Source organism: Motacilla alba, chromosome 7, assembly GCF_015832195.1.
Source record: "Motacilla alba alba isolate MOTALB_02 chromosome 7, Motacilla_alba_V1.0_pri, whole genome shotgun sequence".
Lineage (NCBI taxonomy): Eukaryota > Metazoa > Chordata > Aves > Passeriformes > Motacillidae > Motacilla > Motacilla alba.
This window is the reverse complement of record NC_052022.1, coordinates 26,441,006-26,463,421: the sequence shown is the minus strand read 5'-3', so window position 1 is coordinate 26,463,421 and position 22,416 is coordinate 26,441,006. Positions and strand designations below refer to the sequence as shown.

Sequence of the window (22,416 nt, the reverse complement as noted above, 5' to 3'; positions counted from 1 at the left end):
GTATGTGTATTTATCAATCAACACGCTGTTCTGATGGCACTCTGAGGTGTAGTAGGTCAGTGAGGGAGTCGGGTTGAGGCATGATGTAGTAGGAAACACGTAATAGCTGCAGAATTATTACCCCAGTAGTCAGACACTCTTGTGCCTTTAGAACAACAGAAAAATTGTTCTAAAACACAATTAGAATCTCTGATTGTTAAAAATATCACTTGTATCAAAAGTTATAGTCAGAACAAATATCCCAAATTTAACGTGTAACTCATGACTCTGGCAAGATAGCCTTAAATACAAATATATCTCTAAATCTTGGCTAAAACTTTTCCGGGTTATCATTTTAATTTCACTAAAAGCATAAAATCACAGCCTTCAGTTAGCTCAAAAAACGCCTGGTGGTGGGCAGGCTCTGCAGCAGAAAGATCTTGAAGCTAGTTGAATACAGTGAATATTTCCCAGTCACCTCATGACAGCAGTCCTGTGGCCTCCATTAGAATGGGTTGGAATCTCAATGCACTAAGCCAAGAAAAAAAACTAAGCTGAATATAAGAGGGCTTATATTTCTTAAAAAGCTGTAAAAATAAGGAAAAATGTGAAATTCCTGTTAGAAATTAGTTAGGCAGATTACTTGCACTTTATTCTGGAGGATTTAGTTTGTTTAAGTGTATAGTCATTGGGCACTGTGCATCCAAGGTGTCACAGTTTGCAGTGTCTGGCTCTTGTTTTCGATAACAGTCTGTTTCTAGAATATCTCAACATCATAATGGACACACTTCCTCTTGGTTTTCTTAGAGATTTCATGACAAATCACTAGAAGATCCCCCATTTTACACATCTAACTTCACTTTCAAGAAAAGGGGAACATGACATCCTTTTTTTCCATGTTTCTTCCGTGCATGTGGACTTGCTCCTCTTTGGAATTGCCTTTGGGGTGTTTTTGTTTTGATACATAAATAGATTATAGCAAGACCTGGGAGAGACGTTGACTATTCTGTAAGTGATAATGGTCTAAAGCCCACTTTTTAGAAACCCAGGCTGTTATGTCAGCAGTTACCTTTATTCTGTTCTACAACAAGGCTTTTGTAATTAATATAATTTTTTCCTAGAGGCAATCCCTGTCATTCTGTGATAAAATTCATATTCCACTTTAGAGAAACGAAATGGCAGCACTGGAGTTTAATGAAACTTCAGTCAAATATTGTGTTTTAAAACATGTGGGTAAACACATAAGCGGTTGCAGCTGTGGATGAAACTGAGTCTCCAAAAGATTTTGAGTTATTCTACTGGACAATGATTTTAATCTGTGTTTTTTGTTTTGTCTTTTTCTGGGGATCTTTGTAGGGTTCTTTGTGCAAATATTTGAGTCTCCACACAAGTGACTGGGTGAGCTCCTGTCGTTTGGCTCACTCGATAACTCGGGGCTTGGCGTACCTGCACACAGAGCTGCCTCGAGGAGGTAAGGCCGGGAAGGGATGCAAAGATCTCCGTATATTCTTATTTCTTATCAGGTAGTAGGGTCCAGCTTTTCTTTTATCCTACTGCGAGTAGGAATCGATGAATGCAAATAGAGATTGCTCAGAACTTCTGTTCCCTCCTTTGGAACAGTGCTGTGGGCTCTGTGGCCCTTGTGTGACAGCCCTGAGTCCCCGGTGGGAGAGGCAGGAGGAGGCAGAGCTGTGCAGTGCTGCTGTATCATGGCAACAGATTACTGAAGAGCTGAAGCACTGCTGCCTCTCTGGCAGAGGGTAAACAGATGAGGTGTTGTCTGTTTTTGCAGATCAGAAACAAATCACCAAAGCGATTTTTAGTTTGTGTGTGAGCTGTATACTATCAAATAAAATCTTCTAACCCCACTGTAGTTTTATTTATCACGTCTCTGGATTTTTGTTTGAGAATTTGGACCTAGTCTTTGCTGTGTGCAAACAACATTGCTGGACTTCTGGTATTTTAATATATTAGAGTCCTGGCAGTGACAATGCATTGATTGGGATCTTTCTATCTCTGTGTGCATGCTTCACCCAGTATTTCAGCAGCTGAAGTATCATAATTATAAAGTAGATATTCTGAGATCTGTGATATATCAGGCTGCAGAATATGGCCTGGCTGTTAGGGTTTTGACAGTAAATAAAAGGCTGGTTTCATTATACCTACATTAAGGTGCTAATGTTTGGATTAAAATTTCAAACTGTATTTCTCAAATGTTAAGCATGAGCACTAGCAAAGAATGACAACTAAAGATGCTAATAAGAGTGCTGAGAATACCCAAATCAGTATTCCTGTGTGCCATTGAAACTGCAGCTATCGTCTTAACTTCATAATTTTGAGATGTGCAGACAGGTGTGTCCATTAGCAACCAGAAAATGTGTAAGCTTTCCATCATAAAGGAGAGACAGCCACAGTCTGTGAATGCTGGGAAGGAACACATGGAGTAGAATAAATTCCACTGTAATAGGAGTACTGCTGGCTGCTTTACTTACAAAATAAATAAAAACTAGGAAGAGCTGAGATTATTCTTTGGAAATGGTCAGATCCCTTGCAAGGTGAACATGTTCAGGCTCTCTGGAATAATATTGTCTGCATACCTTCTGAATAAGTGCCAATGATAATTCCAGTTGTAATGTAAGTAATTGGTGCTGCATTTGACACAGGATTGTGGAAGTGACAGAGAGGATTTGGAATGGCTGTTCGGGCTGTGGCAGCAGGTCTGTGTTTAAGGGTACAATGTCTCCACTGCCAAAGTCGTGCTCAAATATCCCTTGGGAATAGGACTGTTGGTGAACATTAGAACTGTGTGTGGCAGTAGCCTAATATATCGGATAGATACAGGGAAATTCTGGATGCTAGTCAGTTTTCTCCAGATAGCTTCCTCTGGAGCTCATTGTAAAGAAGCAAAACCATTACCTTTCTAAAAAATAAGTTGATTCTCTTTTCATAATAGCTGAGCAGACATAATGAGGTTCTCTCATTTTACCAAACAGTAGAATTGCTCAGACAGTAACAAGCGCTTCCTTGTGTCCAAACAGACCATTACAAACCTGCAATATCCCACCGTGACTTGAACAGCCGCAATGTGCTGGTGAAGAATGATGGCACATGTGTCATCAGTGATTTTGGGCTCTCCATGAAGTTAACTGGGAACAGGCTGGTACGACCGGGCGAGGAAGACAATGCAGCCATTAGTGAGGTGAGTACAAATGGCTGGAGGAATGTTCAGGTGGTACAATTTCCGTAATGGGGAATGACTGCCTTATGGGTGAGTTTTCCTCCACAGGAGGAAACTGCTTTTATTCTCAGAATACTCACCACAAACCTGGCATTTTGAAAGGCAATAGATTGGCAGACTGAAGTTCCTGTGTGCGATATGAGAAGACACAAGGGAAGTTTGGTTGCCATGTTCTCTGTGATTATGTGGTAAAGGTCCCTTCGGTTTTGTACTGCCAATGCTAACTGAAGACCAAACATTCTTTGTTTTTGTTTTTAATTTTTGGTTTTGGTGTTAATTTTTCTGAAATGGTGACATGCCACATTCTGCATCTCCTGCTTGACATCTAATACAGGCTACTGAAATACAGTGGGACTGTTTTAAATAAAGAGTGCCTAATAGTTCAGTGTAGTTGTTATCTGTGCTTTTACAGAAAAACTTCATATGTTATTCAAAGAAGATGCTACACAGTGCTAATCACCCTCCCTTAGAAAGCAATTGCTAAATTGAAAATACCTAGTGCAGGAGAGCTCCATCTAGATCTTCCCATACTGAACAAAGAAACAGGGAAACCACTGGTTAAAATGCAGGGATGTGGAATAGTCCTTTGACAAAATACTGTCCTACAAGTACTGATGAATAAGTGCTCTAATCTAACACATGTTCTAGTGAAAATGAATAGGTGTCTTCCAAGACTGTTAATAGTCTTTGACTGTGGAAGTTGTAGGGTGGAACCTTGCTGACAGTCCAGGAATAGAGAACAAGTTTCCTATTTAGGTGGATCCTCTTCCGTTATGATACATACCTTGGTGTTTAACGGAGTAACTTGGAAAAATAAACACTTCAGCTGTATCATATTTCATTTGAGAACATTAAGTAAGGGACAAAATAATTGTGTTTTGGTACATACAAAACAGTGACGAAGTAGGGGAGGGGTTTTGTTATGACTAGCCTGGTAATAATCTAGAAACTGAGGGCATTGATTAGGAACGAGCTGTGTTTTCCTTAACTGTGGAGAATACCACGCAGAATAGGGCTCTAAAAAACTTAACTGAATTTGGGAATTCCTTCCTGATGTGAAGCTTTGATGTGATGTTTGCCCAGGTCGGTACGATCCGCTATATGGCCCCAGAAGTGCTTGAAGGAGCAGTGAACTTGAGGGACTGTGAATCTGCTTTGAAACAAGTAGATATGTATGCTCTGGGCCTGATCTACTGGGAGATATTCATGAGATGTACAGACCTCTTCCCAGGTAAGGAAAAGAACCGCAGAAAAGCGGAACAATAGGAAGTAGTACCAGCAACCAAAGGTACTCCTGAGCCCGAGCTTTTGAGAGTGGAGAAGGGAAGCAGTTCCCTCAATGGCTTCTGCCATTGACTCGGTGCCATCTAGCGTTCGAGGTGGTGCTTGTCAGGACGGTGCATCAGGGGGCGAGCTGTGCTTCCTGCCGAAAGGCTCGCTGTGACCTGTTCAGGCGGTTTGCAGGCCTCCCGCTGGCTGCCATTTGAGCATTATTGTTGTTGTTGTTGTTGTTATTATTGCCCAGAGTTTAAAAACGCTGAGACTTAAGCTGATGGCAAAGGCAGTGTTTCCAGTTCTGAGAACTTATAGAAGTGCTTGAAGTGTCTTCCAGAATTTTCACCATGAAAAAATGCTATGACTTAATGTAGCCTTTAGTCGCTTGTACTTTTATTTATGATAGGACATTGAAAATTCAGGAAAATCCTCCCTACCTGTAACATAACTGAAAAGGAAGTAGACTTAAAATTTACGCCTGAGATTGTGCCAGATCCACCATCTTGTGCCCAAGCTGCAGCATATAGAATGAATCTTAAATGCAGCATTCTCTCTACAGTCAAATAGCTGTACTTTGTGTGCAGAGGCTTGTAATCTTGCTGGGCTTCCTCCCAAATCAAGTACATGAACATGATCAGTCAGTGGCATTTCACAGAAAATCAGTGTCATCTTCAGGCTCCAAGACATTCCAAATGTGCCACTGAACCAGCAAAGTCTCAGGATGCTATCCTTTGAAAGCTTGCTGAACAGCACTTAATTCATTTGCAGTTAATTCAGCTTTTTTTGGAAGTTTGACTTTGGGGAAAGTGGGGAATATCTCGATAGACAGCAACTTTGATAATGCCTTTCATCAACTGAAAGCCTTTGCTCTGCCTTTTAATCTGTGATTGATTTTTTTCCTTTCTTTCTTTTGCTAACAGGGGAATCTGTGCCAGAGTACCAGATGGCTTTCCAGACTGAAGTCGGAAACCATCCCACTTTTGAAGATATGCAAGTCTTGGTGTCTAGAGAGAAGCAAAGACCAAAATTCCCTGAAGCATGGAAGGAGAACAGCCTGGTGAGAGAGAATATTTTCAAAGAAACAGTGATTTAACCAGCTTTAGGGTGTGCTCATTTCTTAAAAGCAATTTTTTAGGTTTTGGGGTTTTTTTTCCTCTTTGTTAGTATTTAAGGATTGAAAGCTGTTTCTGCATAGACTTCTTAAATACCGAATTCAGTTTTTGAAAGTTTTTGACATGAAAGCCAGATTTCTTTTAAGGAAAAGTACTATTATTGTTGTTGTTGCGTGCTGCAGTGTACTGTACCAAAGATAACCTGTTACATTACTTTTAGACATTGTCTGTATTGTTGTGCATGAAGTGCCCATGTGTTCTCTGTGTGCTAAATGAGAAACACAAAGCCATTTTTTGCCTTTTGACATCTTATAAACTAATAAAACTCAACTAGGATACCAACTAAAATAGTTGGCAAAAACATCAATATACTCTTCCAGAGCTAAAATTGGTAAACATTGTAATACACTTTTTTGAACTTGTATAGACCTCAGGATTTGCAGAGGCAAAAGCTTCTAGAAATAATTTCGTTTTATCTACATAAAAGATTTTATACGGCTTCATTTGATCTGCATTTTTTTTTTTTTCAAGACTATAAACATTATCATGTTGCTTGTTGTTTTGAGTGAGTGTAGCTATGGCTTAGAACCTTGCTGCTGTGGGCCAACAAGTTGGAGCAAGTCAGCTGAACTCTGGTGAGAGTGTGTTCACCTTCATCTGCAGCAAAGCTCAGGCAATGTCAATCCCCTTGGCTTAGAGGGGGCTGTTTGTCTTTTATTTGCATTGCAGAGTGCAATGCAAACAGTGACTGGGTTCCATCTGATACAAGGTAGCACAGCTTAATTGCCAGTGTGAAAATGGCGAGTTTGACTGTTATTTAGGAAGATACTTCTTGTTATTCCCATGTTGAAATGATGCCCTTCAATCTCCAGAGGCTTTGGTGGTTGATAATTTTGCAGCTACTGTGCAGACCAGGAGGAGCCCAAGGCCTCAGCTGGTGCTGGTACTTGTAAATAGGTAGGAAGCTGCTTTCAGAGGGGAGCATAGCTTGCAGTGGTACTCTGCAGTAAAACATGTAACCCAGCTGAGAGCTTCCAAGAGAGGTGCTTTTATTACATGCTTTTGGCCACCCAGTGGCCAAAGAAAAAAGAGAAATCAGGGAAAAAAGAGAAATCAGGGCCCAAAGTATATAGGAAATCAAACAACAGCTGTTTTAACTGTAGCCATGTTGGCAAATGCAGCGTTGGAAGAACCAAGCTTGACAGCTGTTTTTGAAGACAGTTAAAACTGAAACAGTTCAAGGTTTGTTTTGTTTTGCAGACTGCCATTTTAAATGTTAATTATGTTCTAGCAAGCTGATAGACTCCAGCATTATTAGATTATCCCCATATTCAAAATGCCTAGCACATTCATTGTGGTGTTACTAATTTTTTTTCTGTATAATCAAAAGTGGTGATGATAACTCCAGCTCTTAGAATTGGTCTACACCATTGCTTTAAGAGAAAAGAAGAATAATCACAGGGGTCAAACAACTTTCTCCACCCTATGCCAGTCTAGGATAATATCTGAATGAGCTCTCTAGGGCAGATAGTGTAGAAAATTAAGCTCCAGATAACCTCACTCTGGACCCACATCCTAACCTCCTGTATCTAATGCATGGGATAAAAGACTTGTTTGCATTATTTGAAGCTCTGCTATTATGTTGGGTTATAACACCTTCATGCAAATTGATCTCTGAAACAAATGCACTTTTCCTTTTCATTTGAGAAATACAAATGAAAAATAATGCTTTATCTTTTCATCACATAATTAAGGTACTCAAAAGATGTGGAATCCTCATTTGTGATTACCTATGCAGTCTTAGTCTGCTTCTGGAAGCATCTATGTTACATTACAGACCTTGATTAGCAGTATTGTTTTTCATAGTATAAAGCAACAACCTGAGCACAGGATGTACATAAAATAATTAAAAAGCTTTAAACTGTGTTGAGATGTTACTATATTCTTGTCTCACTTGCCAGAGTGGGGCCATGCTTGACTTCAGAGGTCAGCATTGAAGGATATTAACAGAAAAATAGAATAATGCACATTTCTGGTCCCTTGTATCTTTTTGATGGTGCTAGTACTCATAAATAGTGCATTTTAGCATAGTTGTCTTTCAACCTGAAACTAATAGAAAACACATAATTGTGGTAGATGTGATGCTGAAGAACTCCAGTGGTGATAATTGTCTGTACACTCACTACTGTGTCCTTTAATGATCCTTAACACATCAAAAGGAAAGGATCTGCTACAAGACAGACAGTATCAAATTAAACACTGGTTGAATTTGCTGCTGATGAAACCTGTAGAGAGAGTCTTACAAATAGGAAAAGTAGGAGATTTAGGGTGTCCACTGACTTAGTCTAAATGGTGACAAAATCAAGTCCTAAAAGCTGAATGAAGGTATTTTATTGTGGGAGAGAAAATGGATCCTGTACCCTGTCTTGTCCGTGTCCATGAGGGTGTTTCTAGACTCATGTCCCTCAGCTAAGGGGAGGGTATTGGCTTATCCCCTGTGTGATCTGCTGTGGGAAGGGAGATGAAAGGTTTGCTTGTGGGGGAGCTCGTCCCCACCTGTGCAGCCAGAGCTGCATCACCAAGCAGCAGTGATTGCCAGCTGCAAGCCGTGCCAGGAGCTCTCTCTGTGGGCGAGGAGCTCTTGGCTCATACCCGGAGCTGGTCCTGGCTTCCACTGCCAGAAGGGCACAAGGCAGCTCTGGCACAGAGACAGTCAGCAGGACTCACTGAATGCCTTAGTGCCCAGCTGGGACTCTGCACAGTCCTCAGTGCTGGAGAGGTTAAAGCTGGGCTGTAGATGTGAGCTGTGCTGGCAGACCAGATCCTCTCCATGGCCACAGACTGGCAGCAGGGGCCTGTAAATGTCTGCCTGGCTTTTGTACTCCAGATAGAGTGGAAACAGAAGTGTTCAGTGCTCGTAATTTCAGTTCTTTCCTCTCCAGTTCCCTGAGCATATGGCAGCACGTTTTGGAGGTCTTGAGCTCTAATCCTGACTTGTACAGTTCATCCCACATTGTGATGCCAGGAACATGCATGTGTTTCTGTTTCTCCACCTGTAAAACAAATGTAACAAAAATCTCCTCCCATGGTGCAGACAAATTCATTGATACTTGGGAGACATTTGGATGTCACTGTGGTAAACAGGAAGACAAGGATGATGAAGTGAGCACAGCTGTTACTTGCATACAGTGCAGGGGAGCAAGGCAGTGACCATTAGCAGAACTGTGAGAATAACCATGGCAGCATTTCCAGAGTATCAGCAGTCCTTCGTGCACAGCTCTCATAAGGCAAGGAGAGTGAGCAGAGCATGCATCCATCAGAGGGCTGGCTGAAGGTTGTATGGACATTGGAATGTAGCTTTTCCTAAGTGTCTTCCCAGCTGATGTGTGTGTGTGAGGTGTGATAATATTAAATTGTACACTGCTAGTATTAGGTTAAATTAGCTTTGAATGAAATTGTGTATCTTCTGTTTCTCTCTTTCACCAGCTTGTGACTGTTTTCAGGCATACAGAATGCTGCCATAAAACAGTAAATTAGAAGCATAGTATAAAGGTAAAATAACTTAAAGGGGTTTTGTCTCCTGGCAGGCTGTGAGGTCACTTAAAGAAACAATTGAAGACTGTTGGGATCAAGATGCAGAAGCTCGACTAACAGCACAGTGTGCTGAGGAGAGAATGGCAGAGCTCATGATGATTTGGGAGAGAAATAAATCAGTTAGTCCAACAGTCAATCCTATGTCAACTGCCATGCAAAATGAGAGGTAAGAAGAGAACACATTTGGGTTTAGTCAGCAGGAAATGCCCAATGCAGCGCTCGGCTCACTCCAGGACAGAAGCTACAGCTTGCTGCACCCGTTGAGTGATGTGTGTTACGTGACCTAGTCTGCATATAGGTATTGCATGACATAATCCCAGTTGCTTGTGTTCTTAAGATCTCCTGTGTGTCCCCAGAATTCAGGCTCCTTTTATGTATACAACTGTATTTCTCACAGAGGGGCCTTTTAAACTGAGCTTAGGCAAACTGTCTCAGCAGGCTTGTCATGATGTAAAGTGACAAAGTGAGACAAGTGACAAGTTAAGTACACTTGCTAAATGATGCATCAAACTTCTGTTTAAAGTGTTCTGCTAAACACAGTGAATTTGCAGTCAGTATGAGTTCAGGAAATTGTCAAGTGTCAAACCTGTAGTTTTTCACTTAATAAACTGCAGGGCCATTCTTTAAGTCATCGTTATTCTGACCTCAGCAAGAGAAGTGCTGCATGTTCTCTGCTTATGTATGATCCAGGGGGAATGAGAATTTGCAGAACTGACTTTAGTGCTTTATAGTATACTCTAGAAATCCAGATTTGAGAGAAGAATAATGTTGCTGTATTTGACAGTGTTTATTGTCATGAAAAAATATTATGTTCAAATCACAGAATACCTGAATTGTCAAAATAGTTGAGTTTTCATGGGTTAGGACCTTGTGGCATTTTCCCAGAATCGCTTTCTTGATTTAGTTTGTTGGGTTTTTGTTGACTTTCTTCAGCATCACTTCCCTGCATCTAGAACAGAAACTTAGCTAACAGCTAAATCTGGACAAACAGCATATTGGACAAATAGAAGATTACTGCTCTTTCAGGAAATAACATCCATGATGAAATTTTGCCCTAGTAAAACCAATTTTCTTATCCCCAGCACTTTTCACGGAAGTTACTGAAATACCTCAGTTTGTACTGTATCTATCCTTAGTTTATGCATGAAAATAAACAGAAAGACACTCAGCTTTCTTAAATGAGAGGCATTAAAGTATGAGGTGATTTTTACATATATGATCTTAAATACCTCTTATTTTTTCTTAAAGGAATCTGTCGCATCATAGACGTGTATCAAAGATAAGGCCATTTCCAGATTATTCTTCCTCTTCCTACATTGAAGATTCAATCCACCACACTGACAGCATAGTAAAGAACATTTCTTCTGAACATTCAATGTCCACTACACCATTGACTTCAGGGGAGAAGAATAGAAATTCCATTAACTACGAGCGGCAGCAAGCACAAGCTCGCATCCCTAGTCCCGAGACAAGTGTCACCAGCTTGTCCACCACCAATACAACTGGCCTCACCCCCAGCACTGGCATGACCACCATATCCGAAATGCCTTACTCGGATGAAACAAACTTACACACTACAAATGTCATGCAGCCGGGTGGGCCCACCCCTGTTTGTCTGCAGCTAACAGAGGAGGACTTGGAGACAAATAAATTAGATCCAAAAGAAGTGGATAAGAACCTGAAAGAAAGCTCTGATGAAAATCTGATGGAACATTCACTTAAGCAGTTTAGTGGGCCAGATCCACTGAGCAGCACTAGTTCCAGCTTGCTTTATCCACTGATAAAACTTGCAGTAGAGGTGACGGGGCAACAGGACTTCACACAAGCTACCAACGGTCAGGCGTGTTTGATTCCAGACGTTCCATCTGCTCAGGTCTATCCTCTACCCAAGCAACAGAACCTTCCGAAGAGGCCTACTAGCCTCCCTCTAAACACCAAAAATTCAACAAAGGAGCCACGGTTAAAATTCGGTGGCAAGCACAAATCAAACTTGAAGCAAGTGGAAACGGGCGTTGCCAAGATGAACACTATCAATGCTGCGGAGCCTCACGTCGTGACGGTTACCATGAACGGAGTGGCCGGGAGGAGCCACGGCATAAACTCTCATGCTGGCACCACCCCGTACGCCAACGGCACGGTGCCCTCTGGCCAGACCAGCGGCTCGGTAGCGCAGAGGGCCCAGGAAATGCTTCAGAACCAGTTCAGTGGGGAGGACAGTCGGCTGAATATCAACTCCAGTCCCGACGAGCACGAGCCCTTGCTGAGGCGGGAGCAGCAGGTTGGCCACGATGAAGGTGTTCTGGACCGCCTGGTGGACAGGAGGGAGCGACCGCTGGATACCGGCCGAACGAACGCCAACAACAACAACAGTAATCCCAGCAATCCGTGTCCAGACGCAGCTGCAGCCGGTGTCCAGAGTGTAGTGAGAAATCCTGGGCACACCCAGACCAGAAGAGCACAGAGGCCTAATTCGCTGGATCTGTCAGCCACAAGTAGTTTGGATAGCAGTAGTATGCAGTGTAAGTGCCTGCAGGGCTGAACAGTTTCCCTGACACCTTTCTACCTAATAACTGCTCAAATAGAAATTATTTCTGTCTCCTGTTTCTCCTCAAAGCATACTCATTAAATCCCATATAAATGTAATTTCCCTCAGCTCGGTTTCAGTCTTTTTGATAAAGTCCTGTCTCCATCGTTTCCCATATATTAGATCACTATCATCCTTCCACATATACAGAATAAATCTGTCTCTTTCTAACCCATCCACTCTGTCTCTAGGTTAACTTTCATTATTCCTTGCAAGGCTCCTGCCTTTGGTAGCTGCAAAGCGTATTGAAAAAGTGTCCTTTTTTTCCTGCAGGAGAACCTTGCACCTTTTTTTTTCCTTACTTTTCCTCATTCTTGCAAGAGTAGCTGTCTCTAAGATGCATTGATTAAATTAATGTATTACAGTAACCACTTATATGCTTCATGATTTTAAAGCAATTGACTTTACTGTATTAGCCCAGCCTAAATGGAGGGTCAGGCATTTTCTATTTTGCTGTCCTAGCTCCAACAATTAGAGCACTTCTTCATCACTTTGCCATGTACATAAAAATTAATCCAAGTCATTAGAGAAGGAATTGATTTTAATAGTTTATTTCAGAATAACCTCCTTGAGAGTTTTATGGCCAGAGGTCTAAGAGGTTACAATGGGGCTCTCCTTTTTGCAGTAAGAATGTAATCCTGTAGTTATAGTTAAATTAGGTACATCCTCTGGATTTGAGCCTGTTTGAGCTATTGGAAAAGACCTCCTGGTGTGCGTTTTAAAGAAGATATATTTCCAGTAGTCACAGTAGTCTTGAAAGGTGCATGCAAATCTCATGACTGTGTTTAGGAAGAAGCTGTGGTATTAGTGGAGTAAACTGGGATGCCAGGCATCTTTGGAAATTAAAGGTTTAAAACCAAACAAGAACATGTCTTTCAAGAGATGCAGTTGAATACTCAGCAATGGAATGTTTAAGCCTTCCTTTTAAGTAGGAGACCTTAATTTTTGTCTGAACATGTTGATGTGAGTTGAAATCTTACCAAGATAAAGAAAAAATACTATTGCAGTGACTTTCTTTAATTGAAATTTAAGTTACAAGAAGGGGTTGTGCTAAGTTTTTTTAACAATCAAATTTTGACTGCTGAAGTTTTATCATAGTTAAAGTTGGTTTTGCCAGTTTTACAACCCAGCATTCCAAATCCTGACTTAATATCTTAACAGAGAATGGATTGTTTCCTTTTCAGGTGAAATGCTTTGCCAGGTGGAGTAGGATTAGGGGACCCAACATTGCATTATTTAAGTTTCAGCCTTTGGTGTCCTGTAGTAGCAATGTTCTTTGGTACCTCCCATTACAGGTAATATAAGATACTATGATTGCAAAAGCCCCTCAAATGTCAAATGCTGATTTTCCTGTTTGATGCCAGTGTGCATTCCAGGTAACACAAATTATTTCACTGAACCAATTTCTGACAGAGAACAGAATCTAAGCCCTTGTTTTAGTGGCAGCTGTTGTAGTTGATTCACCTGTCATGCCTCTGCCACGCGGTTGCTTCTGTGTTTGTAGATTTTGTTCTTTTTTTTTCTGTTTCACATAAGTAACATCCCTGGACTCCAGTCTAATCTCACCTTCCTCATAATACTATTTTCTGCTCTGTTTTCTTGTTTTGGTTTGGTTTTTTCCCTCCAGTAGGTGACTCGTCACAGGACGGCAAATCAGGCTCAGGAGAGAAGATCAAGAAACGTGTGAAAACTCCGTACTCGCTCAAGCGGTGGCGTCCATCCACGTGGGTCATCTCCACGGAGCCGCTGCACTGCGAGGTCAACAACAACGGCAGTGAGCAGGCAGTGCCCCCCAAATCCAGCACTGCTGTGTACCTTGCAGAGGGGGGCACTGCCACCACCATGGTCTCTAAGGACGCAGGGGTGAACTGCCTGTGAAGTGCTTCAAAAGCCAACCTTTGTTTTGCATTATTTGAAACAAACGTGCAGAAGACATTTTCAAAAACTGCTTTCTCCTCCTGTCAGCAACCCCTACCAAGGACTCGCTTTAAATAGATTTCAGCTATGCAGAAAATTTTTAGCTTATGCTTCCATATTTTTTTATTTTGTTTTATTTTTTGAACGTTTTTGCACTTTTATTTAGTATCGCTAAAGTTAAGTCTGTCTGTTTTGACCACGGAATATATATATGTGTATCAAAGATGTGGTCTCAAAATATTTTTTTAAAAAAAAGTAACAAAAAAAAGTATTGCTGATAATCAGTTTGGACCAGTTTCTTAAGGTCACTAAGAACATAAGCAGACTATAAGACAGGTTTGACTGCAGTGGTGTCTTGTAACCATGTTTTGATTTCTGTGCACAAGCTAGTCTGTATATTTCTATGTTACAAAGTGTATTCTCTTTTGAACCCTTTATTTTCCTTGTGTCATGTTGAAATGTGCAATAGTCTATAGCTCACAGTAGGCTTTATTGAAAAGTGTGTTTCTAAAACTGCCACATGTTCCCATTTTTGTATTTGTTAATTTTTCCTTGACAGTTGAGCAGTCAGCCGGTCATGTCAGTGAACTTTGCACATCGTAGCTAGCTTGAAGCAGCTGCCAATATCACATTGTGCTCAGAGGTGACAATGCATGAATTTCCCCAACTTGAAAGGGCTTTAAAAAAGGAACAAAAAAAAAAAAAAAATCTGAGCTCCGTACCTTTCTTTTGATCCTCCCTAATCAAAATGTGTTTCCTTTATAGTAGTAGATGCCGGCCTGTGAAGTTGAGTAACAAAATGTTGAACAAATGTAAGGAGACAGTGTCAGCCATTTTGTCCATTTTATTTTGTGTGCAGTTTCGCCCCCTGTATTTATGTAAAACCTTATTTAGATCACTAATGATGTACATTGAAAAATACGTTTTATTCAGAAATATGAATAATTGTCATACTTAAAAGCTTGAGTGAAGATAGGTTGTGAACGTGTTTTGTTTACACAGAGAAAAAAAGCATCGATCTTACTTGGCACAAAACAGTTTTGTGATGAGTCACAAGTCTTTCCTGATTTACCTCCTTACAGGCAGTATGGGGTAAAAATGAGCCCGATTACTTATGCAGGTAGGTGCATCCTAATTGAATGTTGTTGCCAAGTTGAGTTGGAACTCGTCCTCCCTTCAGAGTTCTTAGAGGCCCTCATTCATCTTGTTAAAGATTATTGCATGCTTTTAAAAATCATGGGTGTTTGTGGGGGAGGGTTGGGAATTTTTTCCCCCTCTGCTTAGTCCCTTCTTTCAGTTTGTATGCACATTGATTTTAGCTGTCAGTGAATATGAATGTAATATGTATTGAGATCAATTGTTTCTTCACTATCTCAAGCAAACCCTTCCTTTTTGTTTTTTGGAATGGTTGGTTTTACTGTCTACTGAAAGAAAATAATTTTCTTATTAGTTAGAACCTCCTTCTACCTAAGAATTAGCCTTCCACCTGAGAAGCGTTCTTTCCAATTGAAAACACTTCAGTAAAAACTATTTGAATCTAAAAAGATGTAACACATCAGTCTTTGGTAACAAGCAAACGTTTATCACTTCATCTGAAAACTGGTGATGTTCAAAGAAAGAAAATCAATTCAGTCAGCCTGCCAGACTCCTGTGGCAGGATACTGGCAGCAAACAATTGCCTCCCCCAGCCTGTCTCCTTTCAGCTGACTGAAGCAGATGCTCTCTGCTTTTAAGCTCATTTGTTGCCTTGCCGTTTTACCATTTTTCCCCCGAGGTAAACTCTGCCAGCCCCGTTCTTCTCTATCTGTTGATACAGCTATTCTAATACATGCCTTGCTTACATCTGATTCTTGCTGTTCCCCAAATTCCTTGCTTGTTCTTGATTGCTATGATTTTCTCTTGTAAAGCTTCTTAACATTTCTTGGATTCTCCTAGATATCTCCAAGAGATAGCACTATAAATGCAGACTTTGAGTGAGTGTAGTTGTAGAAATACAAGCCACGAGGCACATTTTGAGCTCCCTATGTTCTTTAAGCACCAGTTCAAATAGTACCTCTTGTCTCTGAGGCATAATTATGCTTTCCCCCTGTATAATAGAGTTATATCACCCCTTTTTAAAAACACAGCCTTCTTCTGGTTTGACTTTTAATTCACTCTCTGGCTTCCCATCTGCTGCAGTCTCACGTCCCAGATGTTGAAAACCTGCCAGTTGCTCAGCTGGGTTTCAAGACCTGAATCAGAATTTCTGGCATTCTCTTCCTATTGCTCACTGGGCTCTCTTCTCCTCTGGCCTCCTGTGATCTCCGTTTGGAGTGCGTGGTGGTGGTTTTTGGTGAGCACTGATCGTGGTGTTGAGGATTCTTCACTCCTATCCCAATGACTTTTCTTTGCCTTGCATGCATCATCCATCAGCATTTCAGAATGTGGGCTGAAAACAATATTTAGGACTCTTACTAAGTCAGACTACTCTGGGGAGAGAAAAATTACTTTCTCTGGCTGCTGCTTCTTTCTGCTGAGACAGAATTGCACCAGTCTTTTAGCCTTTCTTTGCAGGCCATGCCTTTGTAAGAAATCCAACTTTTTTGTGATCAATGCAATCAAAACTGCTTTAACACCAGATGAAGATGTTGTTCTGCAGTTTTCCTTCAACAACATTCTTAAACAATACTTTTTTTCTTTCCTTTGTCTATTTCTGTTACTTGCTGGAGGGCCTTTGGAATTAATTATAATTAGTAGCAAGATTGGCTGTGCAATCTACAATGGATAAATATAATTTGTAACACGATAGAAAAATGTACTTTACCAGGAAATATCCTTTAGATTAAACAGATAAAATCTATTATTTTGAAAGGTCAGTCAAAGCAAACTCTAAAGTAGGTGCCAAAACACTGTAATTCTGCACAGCTAGATTAAATCAGATTAGAAGTTTGGTTTTAATGTTTAATTTAGTAATGCCATTTTTTTAGTCACACCACATAATCCAGTGTCCATAGAATACTATCTCTGTAAATTAAATGACACTGAATTTTCGTGCTGCAGGAAATCATCCTTAACCAAACAATACATGTAAGAGGGAGAATTCTACAAAACAAACACAGGGATAGTTGGTATTGTACAATAAACAAGGAAAACAAATGTGATTTATTTCCTTGTGAGTTAAGATTTTGCTTATTTGATTTTCAAAAAAAAAGGAAAGTTATGAAAGTTGATTATTTTCTATCAATTTCTCGTGTATATTGCAGACCAGATAAATACAGGAAAATTCAAATAGAATGGTAGTGTAAATGCCCATTAATTGTGCCACTGTCAAATAGGCAATAGTAGAATATTTGTTAAGTAATTTATAATGGAGAATTCAAGTAAAATGATAGAGGAAACAGTTTTGATGTTTCTATAAGACAAAATCCAACATCTTGCTGGGTATAGAAAATGGTTTGCTAGCAGAAGGCAGGAGAGTCGATTAGGTTAATGCATTGTCTCTTGTTCTGTTTCCTGTAGTAGAGATACCAACATAACGTGGTTTTTAGACTGTGAATTCTAACCCTTTGAACACACATGCCCCATAGTCTTCTACATTTGGTATTTACAGGTCAGATTATCTGCAACACTTCCCTGAATTTGCTTATAATGTTTTACAGCTTGATATGCTAGCCAATTAGTACTACCAAGGCCTTTCTTGAAACTCCAAGATGCACTTACATTGCACAGCTAAAGTAAAGGTATTCCTAATTTAAAAGAAAACCATCTGATAGTATCATAATTAGAATGTTTTCAGAAACAACATTTCCCTTCTTGTTTTGCTTTCTTGGTGCCTCTCGTTTGTCTCTAGTTTTTGCATAGAAAATTACCTAATTTTCAAATGCAACACATTTTGATTTTTTTTCAGTGCACTGGGCACAAAACAATGCAAAATAGATGCTGGCAATTTTCAGGAAACAAGCAACAAAAAACTCCCACCTCACAAATATGTTCAGAAAGTTCACATCCTCCTATCTGTCAGCTTTCTCTAAAAGAAATCCTGGCTGCCTCAGAGAGGAGAATAAAGAAGTTCTTTAATTGTATGGAATTAATTACTGGCCCCAAACTTAATAGTAATGAATACTTACTTAAAAATGTATGTGTATACATTGTATATGCCCTAGTTCCAGTGTTCAGTACATTTTGCTGTAATGATACTCCATTTTTAAATGTTAAAGAATAGCCACTAATATAACATTACTGTGTTGATGTTCAGATTATAATTTTCTTTAATGAAAAATACAAAAGTTCATAACCATTCTTCTATTGAAATGTTACTGTGGACATTTCTTGCCTAATTAGGGTGAATTTTAAAATTGACATATTTAGTCTATACATTAGAAATTAATTATGCTGTAATTTTTACTTGTATAGAAATGATGGCTGGTCCCATTTGCTGAAATAGGCTGGGTTTAAGCCATAAAAATAATAATTGCCAAGCACAGTAGTATATAAATGACCTGATGTCTAATTGGAAGATTTGTAGCAGCTCATCACAGTAAATTGAAATTGGATTGATCAGTGTTTGAAAGATCACACACTGAACAACTTAATATTTTGCATAAATTGGGATTATTTGAACTTTTCTGTCTGGTCTCCCAGTACCCATTTTAACAGGTAACTATATTAACCTTCTTTCTAAAATGTGCTTACTAATTTTTGTTCAACCTCAAGCCTTTCTTCAGTGAAAAAACTATACATATTGCAGTGAAGCCAGATATATATATTTTTATGTAAACTCTGTGTGTATTTAGATGCATATGTATGTTGTGTGTAAGTTCCAGGATTAAATTCTGTGAGTTACAGCATCATTTGGTAGCACTGGTAGAAAGTATAATGGGGGGGGGGGAGGGGGGGGGTTCATATGCCATTTTAAAATTGTCTGTAGTGCATCACAGTAAAGCTGGGATCAGACTGTGACACATAGTCCAGCACTTCAGGATCTCCCGTGACTGACTTGTCACTGATTATTTGGGTGGAATGAATTTATGAGTGAGAGAAAGATAGAAAGCTGGGAATGCGCATGACAAGCTTTATCTGAAGCTGAGTAATTTAAGATACTTTTCTCAAAGATCAAAAAATAACCCAAAACACTTAAAACATGATAATTTTTACAAGGCTTTTTTATGTAGTAGCTATAGTTATATGTGTGGTTGCCATTTAAACATAGTATTTTAGTCCATTAAATCCAATTACATTTTAGACTTCTATATTGTCATATGAAACTGTAGCTATAGAAACACATCCCTATTGATCTCACCCATCCCCCAGGTTGGTTCAGTTTTGACACGAAAGAGTAACAAATCAGATTTCTCCTTTGGGGTTTCTTCTGTACTGAGTAAAATTGGAAGCAGAACTTCCATTTCTGCAAGAACAGCATGGTGCTCCTGCAAACCCACATGGATGTTATGTTCAGCACCTGTGTTCTGAGGGAATGGGCACCTCAAGGGCTCGTGGCTGAGCCCAGTGCTCTTGGAATGCAGCAGGAGTGTGCCTTTGGTAGCGGGCAGAGGAGGGGTGGCTTCTGCTGCCTGTGGTGGCAAACGTTTCTGGGGAGGACTAGCCCTGGGAAAGCTGATGTGGAGTGTGGGACTGCAGGGCAGCCCTGGCTCCTGAGCCTTGCTGGATGTTGCTGATGGGGGATTCAGGCTGTGGAGCTGGGTCAGCACAGGGCAGCTGTGGCTTTGTGAAGAAGTGGAACTGCACTGGGGGAGTGGGAGTGGAAGGGTTCAAGATAAATCCTCATTTACACCAAGGCCCTTTAATGTTGATCTGGGCTCCATGCAGGTCTGTGTTAGCAGTGCATTATTAACACAAGTTACTTCTTATGGCCATTTCTGTTTATTTCACTGTGGTTTAATATACACATGTGCATAATAAGCAGGAACTAGTTGGAGTTATGCTAATTCATAGCGTAATCATCAGCTATTTTTCAAAGCCTATTGCTGTTTTCATCAGCAATTGTTTGAATTTGCAAGTCGTTCAGTTGGTTAACTTCAATGCATACACCATGCTTCCACAGCACAGGAAGGAAGGATTTCTTCCCAGTCCTTACAGGCTTCTGCAGATGTATCACTGGAGTGTGTCCATTGGGGCACAGCATCTTGCCTGGTAACTATTTCAAAGCAGAAATAATTAGCCTTTATAACTTTCTAGTTCCAAGGTCTCCCAAACCTCCACTTTTGTAGCCCGTTCACTTGTTTTTAAGACAGAAAACATGTGTGAGGTTTATTTCTAGAGCACTTGATTCACTTTCTTTTTTGTGCTTCAGAACTGTATCATGAAGTTTCACACTTCAGTCTTTATTCAGAAAATAGTTAATGTTTCTGGTCTTTGTAGTTTGTAAGAAGTCACAAGAACAAACAGGCAAGTCCAAGTTATAGCTGACTCATTTGTCACTTTTGAATTTCCTGATTGGTGACTCTTCTCTCTTTCACACTGTTGAAACGTATTTAAAATGGTTTTTATGTATATGTTTCTTGTCTGCTTTTTGTCTCTAGAGGAAAGCGTGGTCTATTCACATTTATATAAGCTGGAATAATGTTTTACAATCGCTGTTGATTATTTCCCCCCCAAATGCAGTATAAGAGGAAAATAAACATGGCAAGAATTAATTTCTTGGGTTTGGTCTTCTGTAAAGGCTGAAGTAAGATGTGAAACTGCCATTTTCCTTATGAAAGACTGTAAAGAGAGCATTACTTTCTGAGCGAGCTTTTCTGGGGGAAGAGGGGGAGAAATCCTAGAATATGGAGTCTCATCAAAACCCTTTTGTTAACGGGTATTTTTGGTTTTCCTCTCGAACGACTGAGGAAATATCATGTATGAATTTATAAATAATTGCTTTCAGTTATTTCTTTTGTATAAGCTGCGCAGTACCCTTGCTATGCTGTATAAGTTGTGTTTCATGGAACAGTGTGAGTATGAAATAAAAAGCTAATTTTTGGTTTTTAATCATCTGTGGATGCCACTATGAAAGCTGACATTGTTAAAGCCACTACAGAGTTTTCTATGAATACTTGTAAGAATTGCTTTGTTATATATAAACCTAAATAAAGAGATTGTATTGATACAGAGACATTGGATAAGAACATTTAAAAGGCTATTCTTTAGGCCTGAGAGAAAAGGCTTGCTGTAAAAATGGTGCATTATTCCATTTATTAAAGATCATATTAATGACAAAAAAGGCATGTTTTTTTGTTGGTGGTTCATATTGTTATTGGCCACGAGTATTAACATGTTCCAGGAATGAGAAGAAGAGGAAACCCCCCCCTTGCAGCTGCGTGGGTTGGGTTGGTTGGTTTGTTGACTGGAGGATAAGGAATTCCTTGATTACTAAGGGCTCAATAGGATTTCCAGGCACCTTTGGCATGACCAGGTTCCACCCTCCTTGTTCCCAGGTGGTCCCGTGCATTAGGAATCTGGGGCTTGCCCTTGCTGGGGCAGTGCAGTGCCTCTGCTCTCCTCTGCCCCCTTTCTCACTGGCCAGCCACGTCAGGTGCTTGTGTTGGAGCTGAACACGGTTTTGCAGACATTTCAGAGCAGCAGGCCTCTTGTCACACTTTGTCTGCTTGCTAAATGTAAATGCAGAAAAACAGAAAAAGGAAACAGGAGAAAGAGGTATTAATGCTTTTCTCCTTCTGTTTTGGTTGGCACTTGGGGGAGAGCACAGGATCGATGGCAGCCAGGCGTGTGGAGGAGCACAGCAAGCTCTGCAGTTGGGATGGGAATTAAAAGAGCAACCCCTTACCCTTCCCACACAAACTATTGCACTTTCCCCTCCCCATGAAGAGACAATATCCTGCCATTCTTAAAAGCAGAAGCTTTCTCAGCCCAGAGCTACTGTCCTATCCAACAGAACTGAAAAAGATGGGATAAGTTATAGTAGAAGGATGCTGCAAATTTCCACTGACGGACACTTTTCCACTATACACAGATTGGTGGCATCCATCCTGCAGCTTGGATGTTGTTTTATCTCTCCTCCTCAATTATTGTTAATTTATTTTTCTCTATCCACAGTGATGATTTTTGCAAGCAAATAAGTGATGCAAGTCTCTGGCCAAAGAACTAACTCAAAAGTTCAAAGAAAGAAGGGAGACAGAATGAGGAGCTTCATTTCTTGCAGTCATAAATAAGGAGGAAACAACAAACTGAGGCAAGTAGTGTATGGTTGAGTATCTGCCTGTATGGCAAATCATCTCAGCCCCACAAGTGAGCCTAGAAACCTTTGGCTGCAGGAAAGGACCATGGCAGGCCTTGCTTGCCCTGGAAGCAGGAAGCACGCTGGGAGTGGAGGCCAGCGTAACAAAAGTAGCTGTGTCCCCAAAAGCAATTCTCACTTTTGGCTTGGCTGACAGTAAGAGCAGCCAAGTCCTGCCCTGCCCCAGCAGGTGTGGCTGAGCCTTATCCTTAGGGCATCTGAGAAGCCTGACTCAGCCCTGCAGGAGCAGAGTGTGAATGGTGAATTTTACTGATAGATTTTTCTTTGGGTGCATGAGCTACTCAGACTAAAGAAAGTCTCCTCATGGTTTCCCTATGTGACCTCATACACTCACCTCTGCCAGCTCTCCCCTGCAGAAATAACCACTTTTATTTGCTTTTGGTTTGCTAATAGGAATTGAAAGTAAAACAACAATAATTATATTCCCCTTTGTTCCAGAGCAGTGATGCAGCTGCAGAACGTACTTTGTGGAACACAGCCA

The 22,416-nt window shown here is 40.4% G+C and overlaps 1 protein-coding gene across 3 annotated transcripts in view; it reads left to right on the top strand.

Moving 5' to 3' along the window:
• BMPR2 (bone morphogenetic protein receptor type 2) overlaps nucleotides 1–20,900 on the top strand; it is a 104,832-nt gene extending 83,932 nt beyond the window's left edge. The window contains exons 7-14 of one of the 3 annotated variants that reach the window (XM_038143640.1): nucleotides 1,336–1,450; nucleotides 3,018–3,178; nucleotides 4,301–4,448; nucleotides 5,413–5,549; nucleotides 9,192–9,364; nucleotides 10,447–11,717; nucleotides 13,410–13,552; nucleotides 13,610–20,900. In XM_038143640.1, coding sequence (XP_037999568.1) covers nucleotides 1,336–1,450; nucleotides 3,018–3,178; nucleotides 4,301–4,448; nucleotides 5,413–5,549; nucleotides 9,192–9,364; nucleotides 10,447–11,717; nucleotides 13,410–13,552; nucleotides 13,610–13,660 — 2,199 coding nt within the window. In that variant the 3' untranslated portion in view covers nucleotides 13,661–20,900. Of the gene's footprint in view, nucleotides 1–1,335; nucleotides 1,451–3,017; nucleotides 3,179–4,300; nucleotides 4,449–5,412; nucleotides 5,550–9,191; nucleotides 9,365–10,446; nucleotides 11,718–13,409 lie in introns of all 3 variants that reach the window. The other 2 variants (XM_038143639.1, XM_038143638.1) reach the window with 2 other exon arrangements.
• Nucleotides 20,901–22,416: the final 1,516 nt, after the last annotated feature.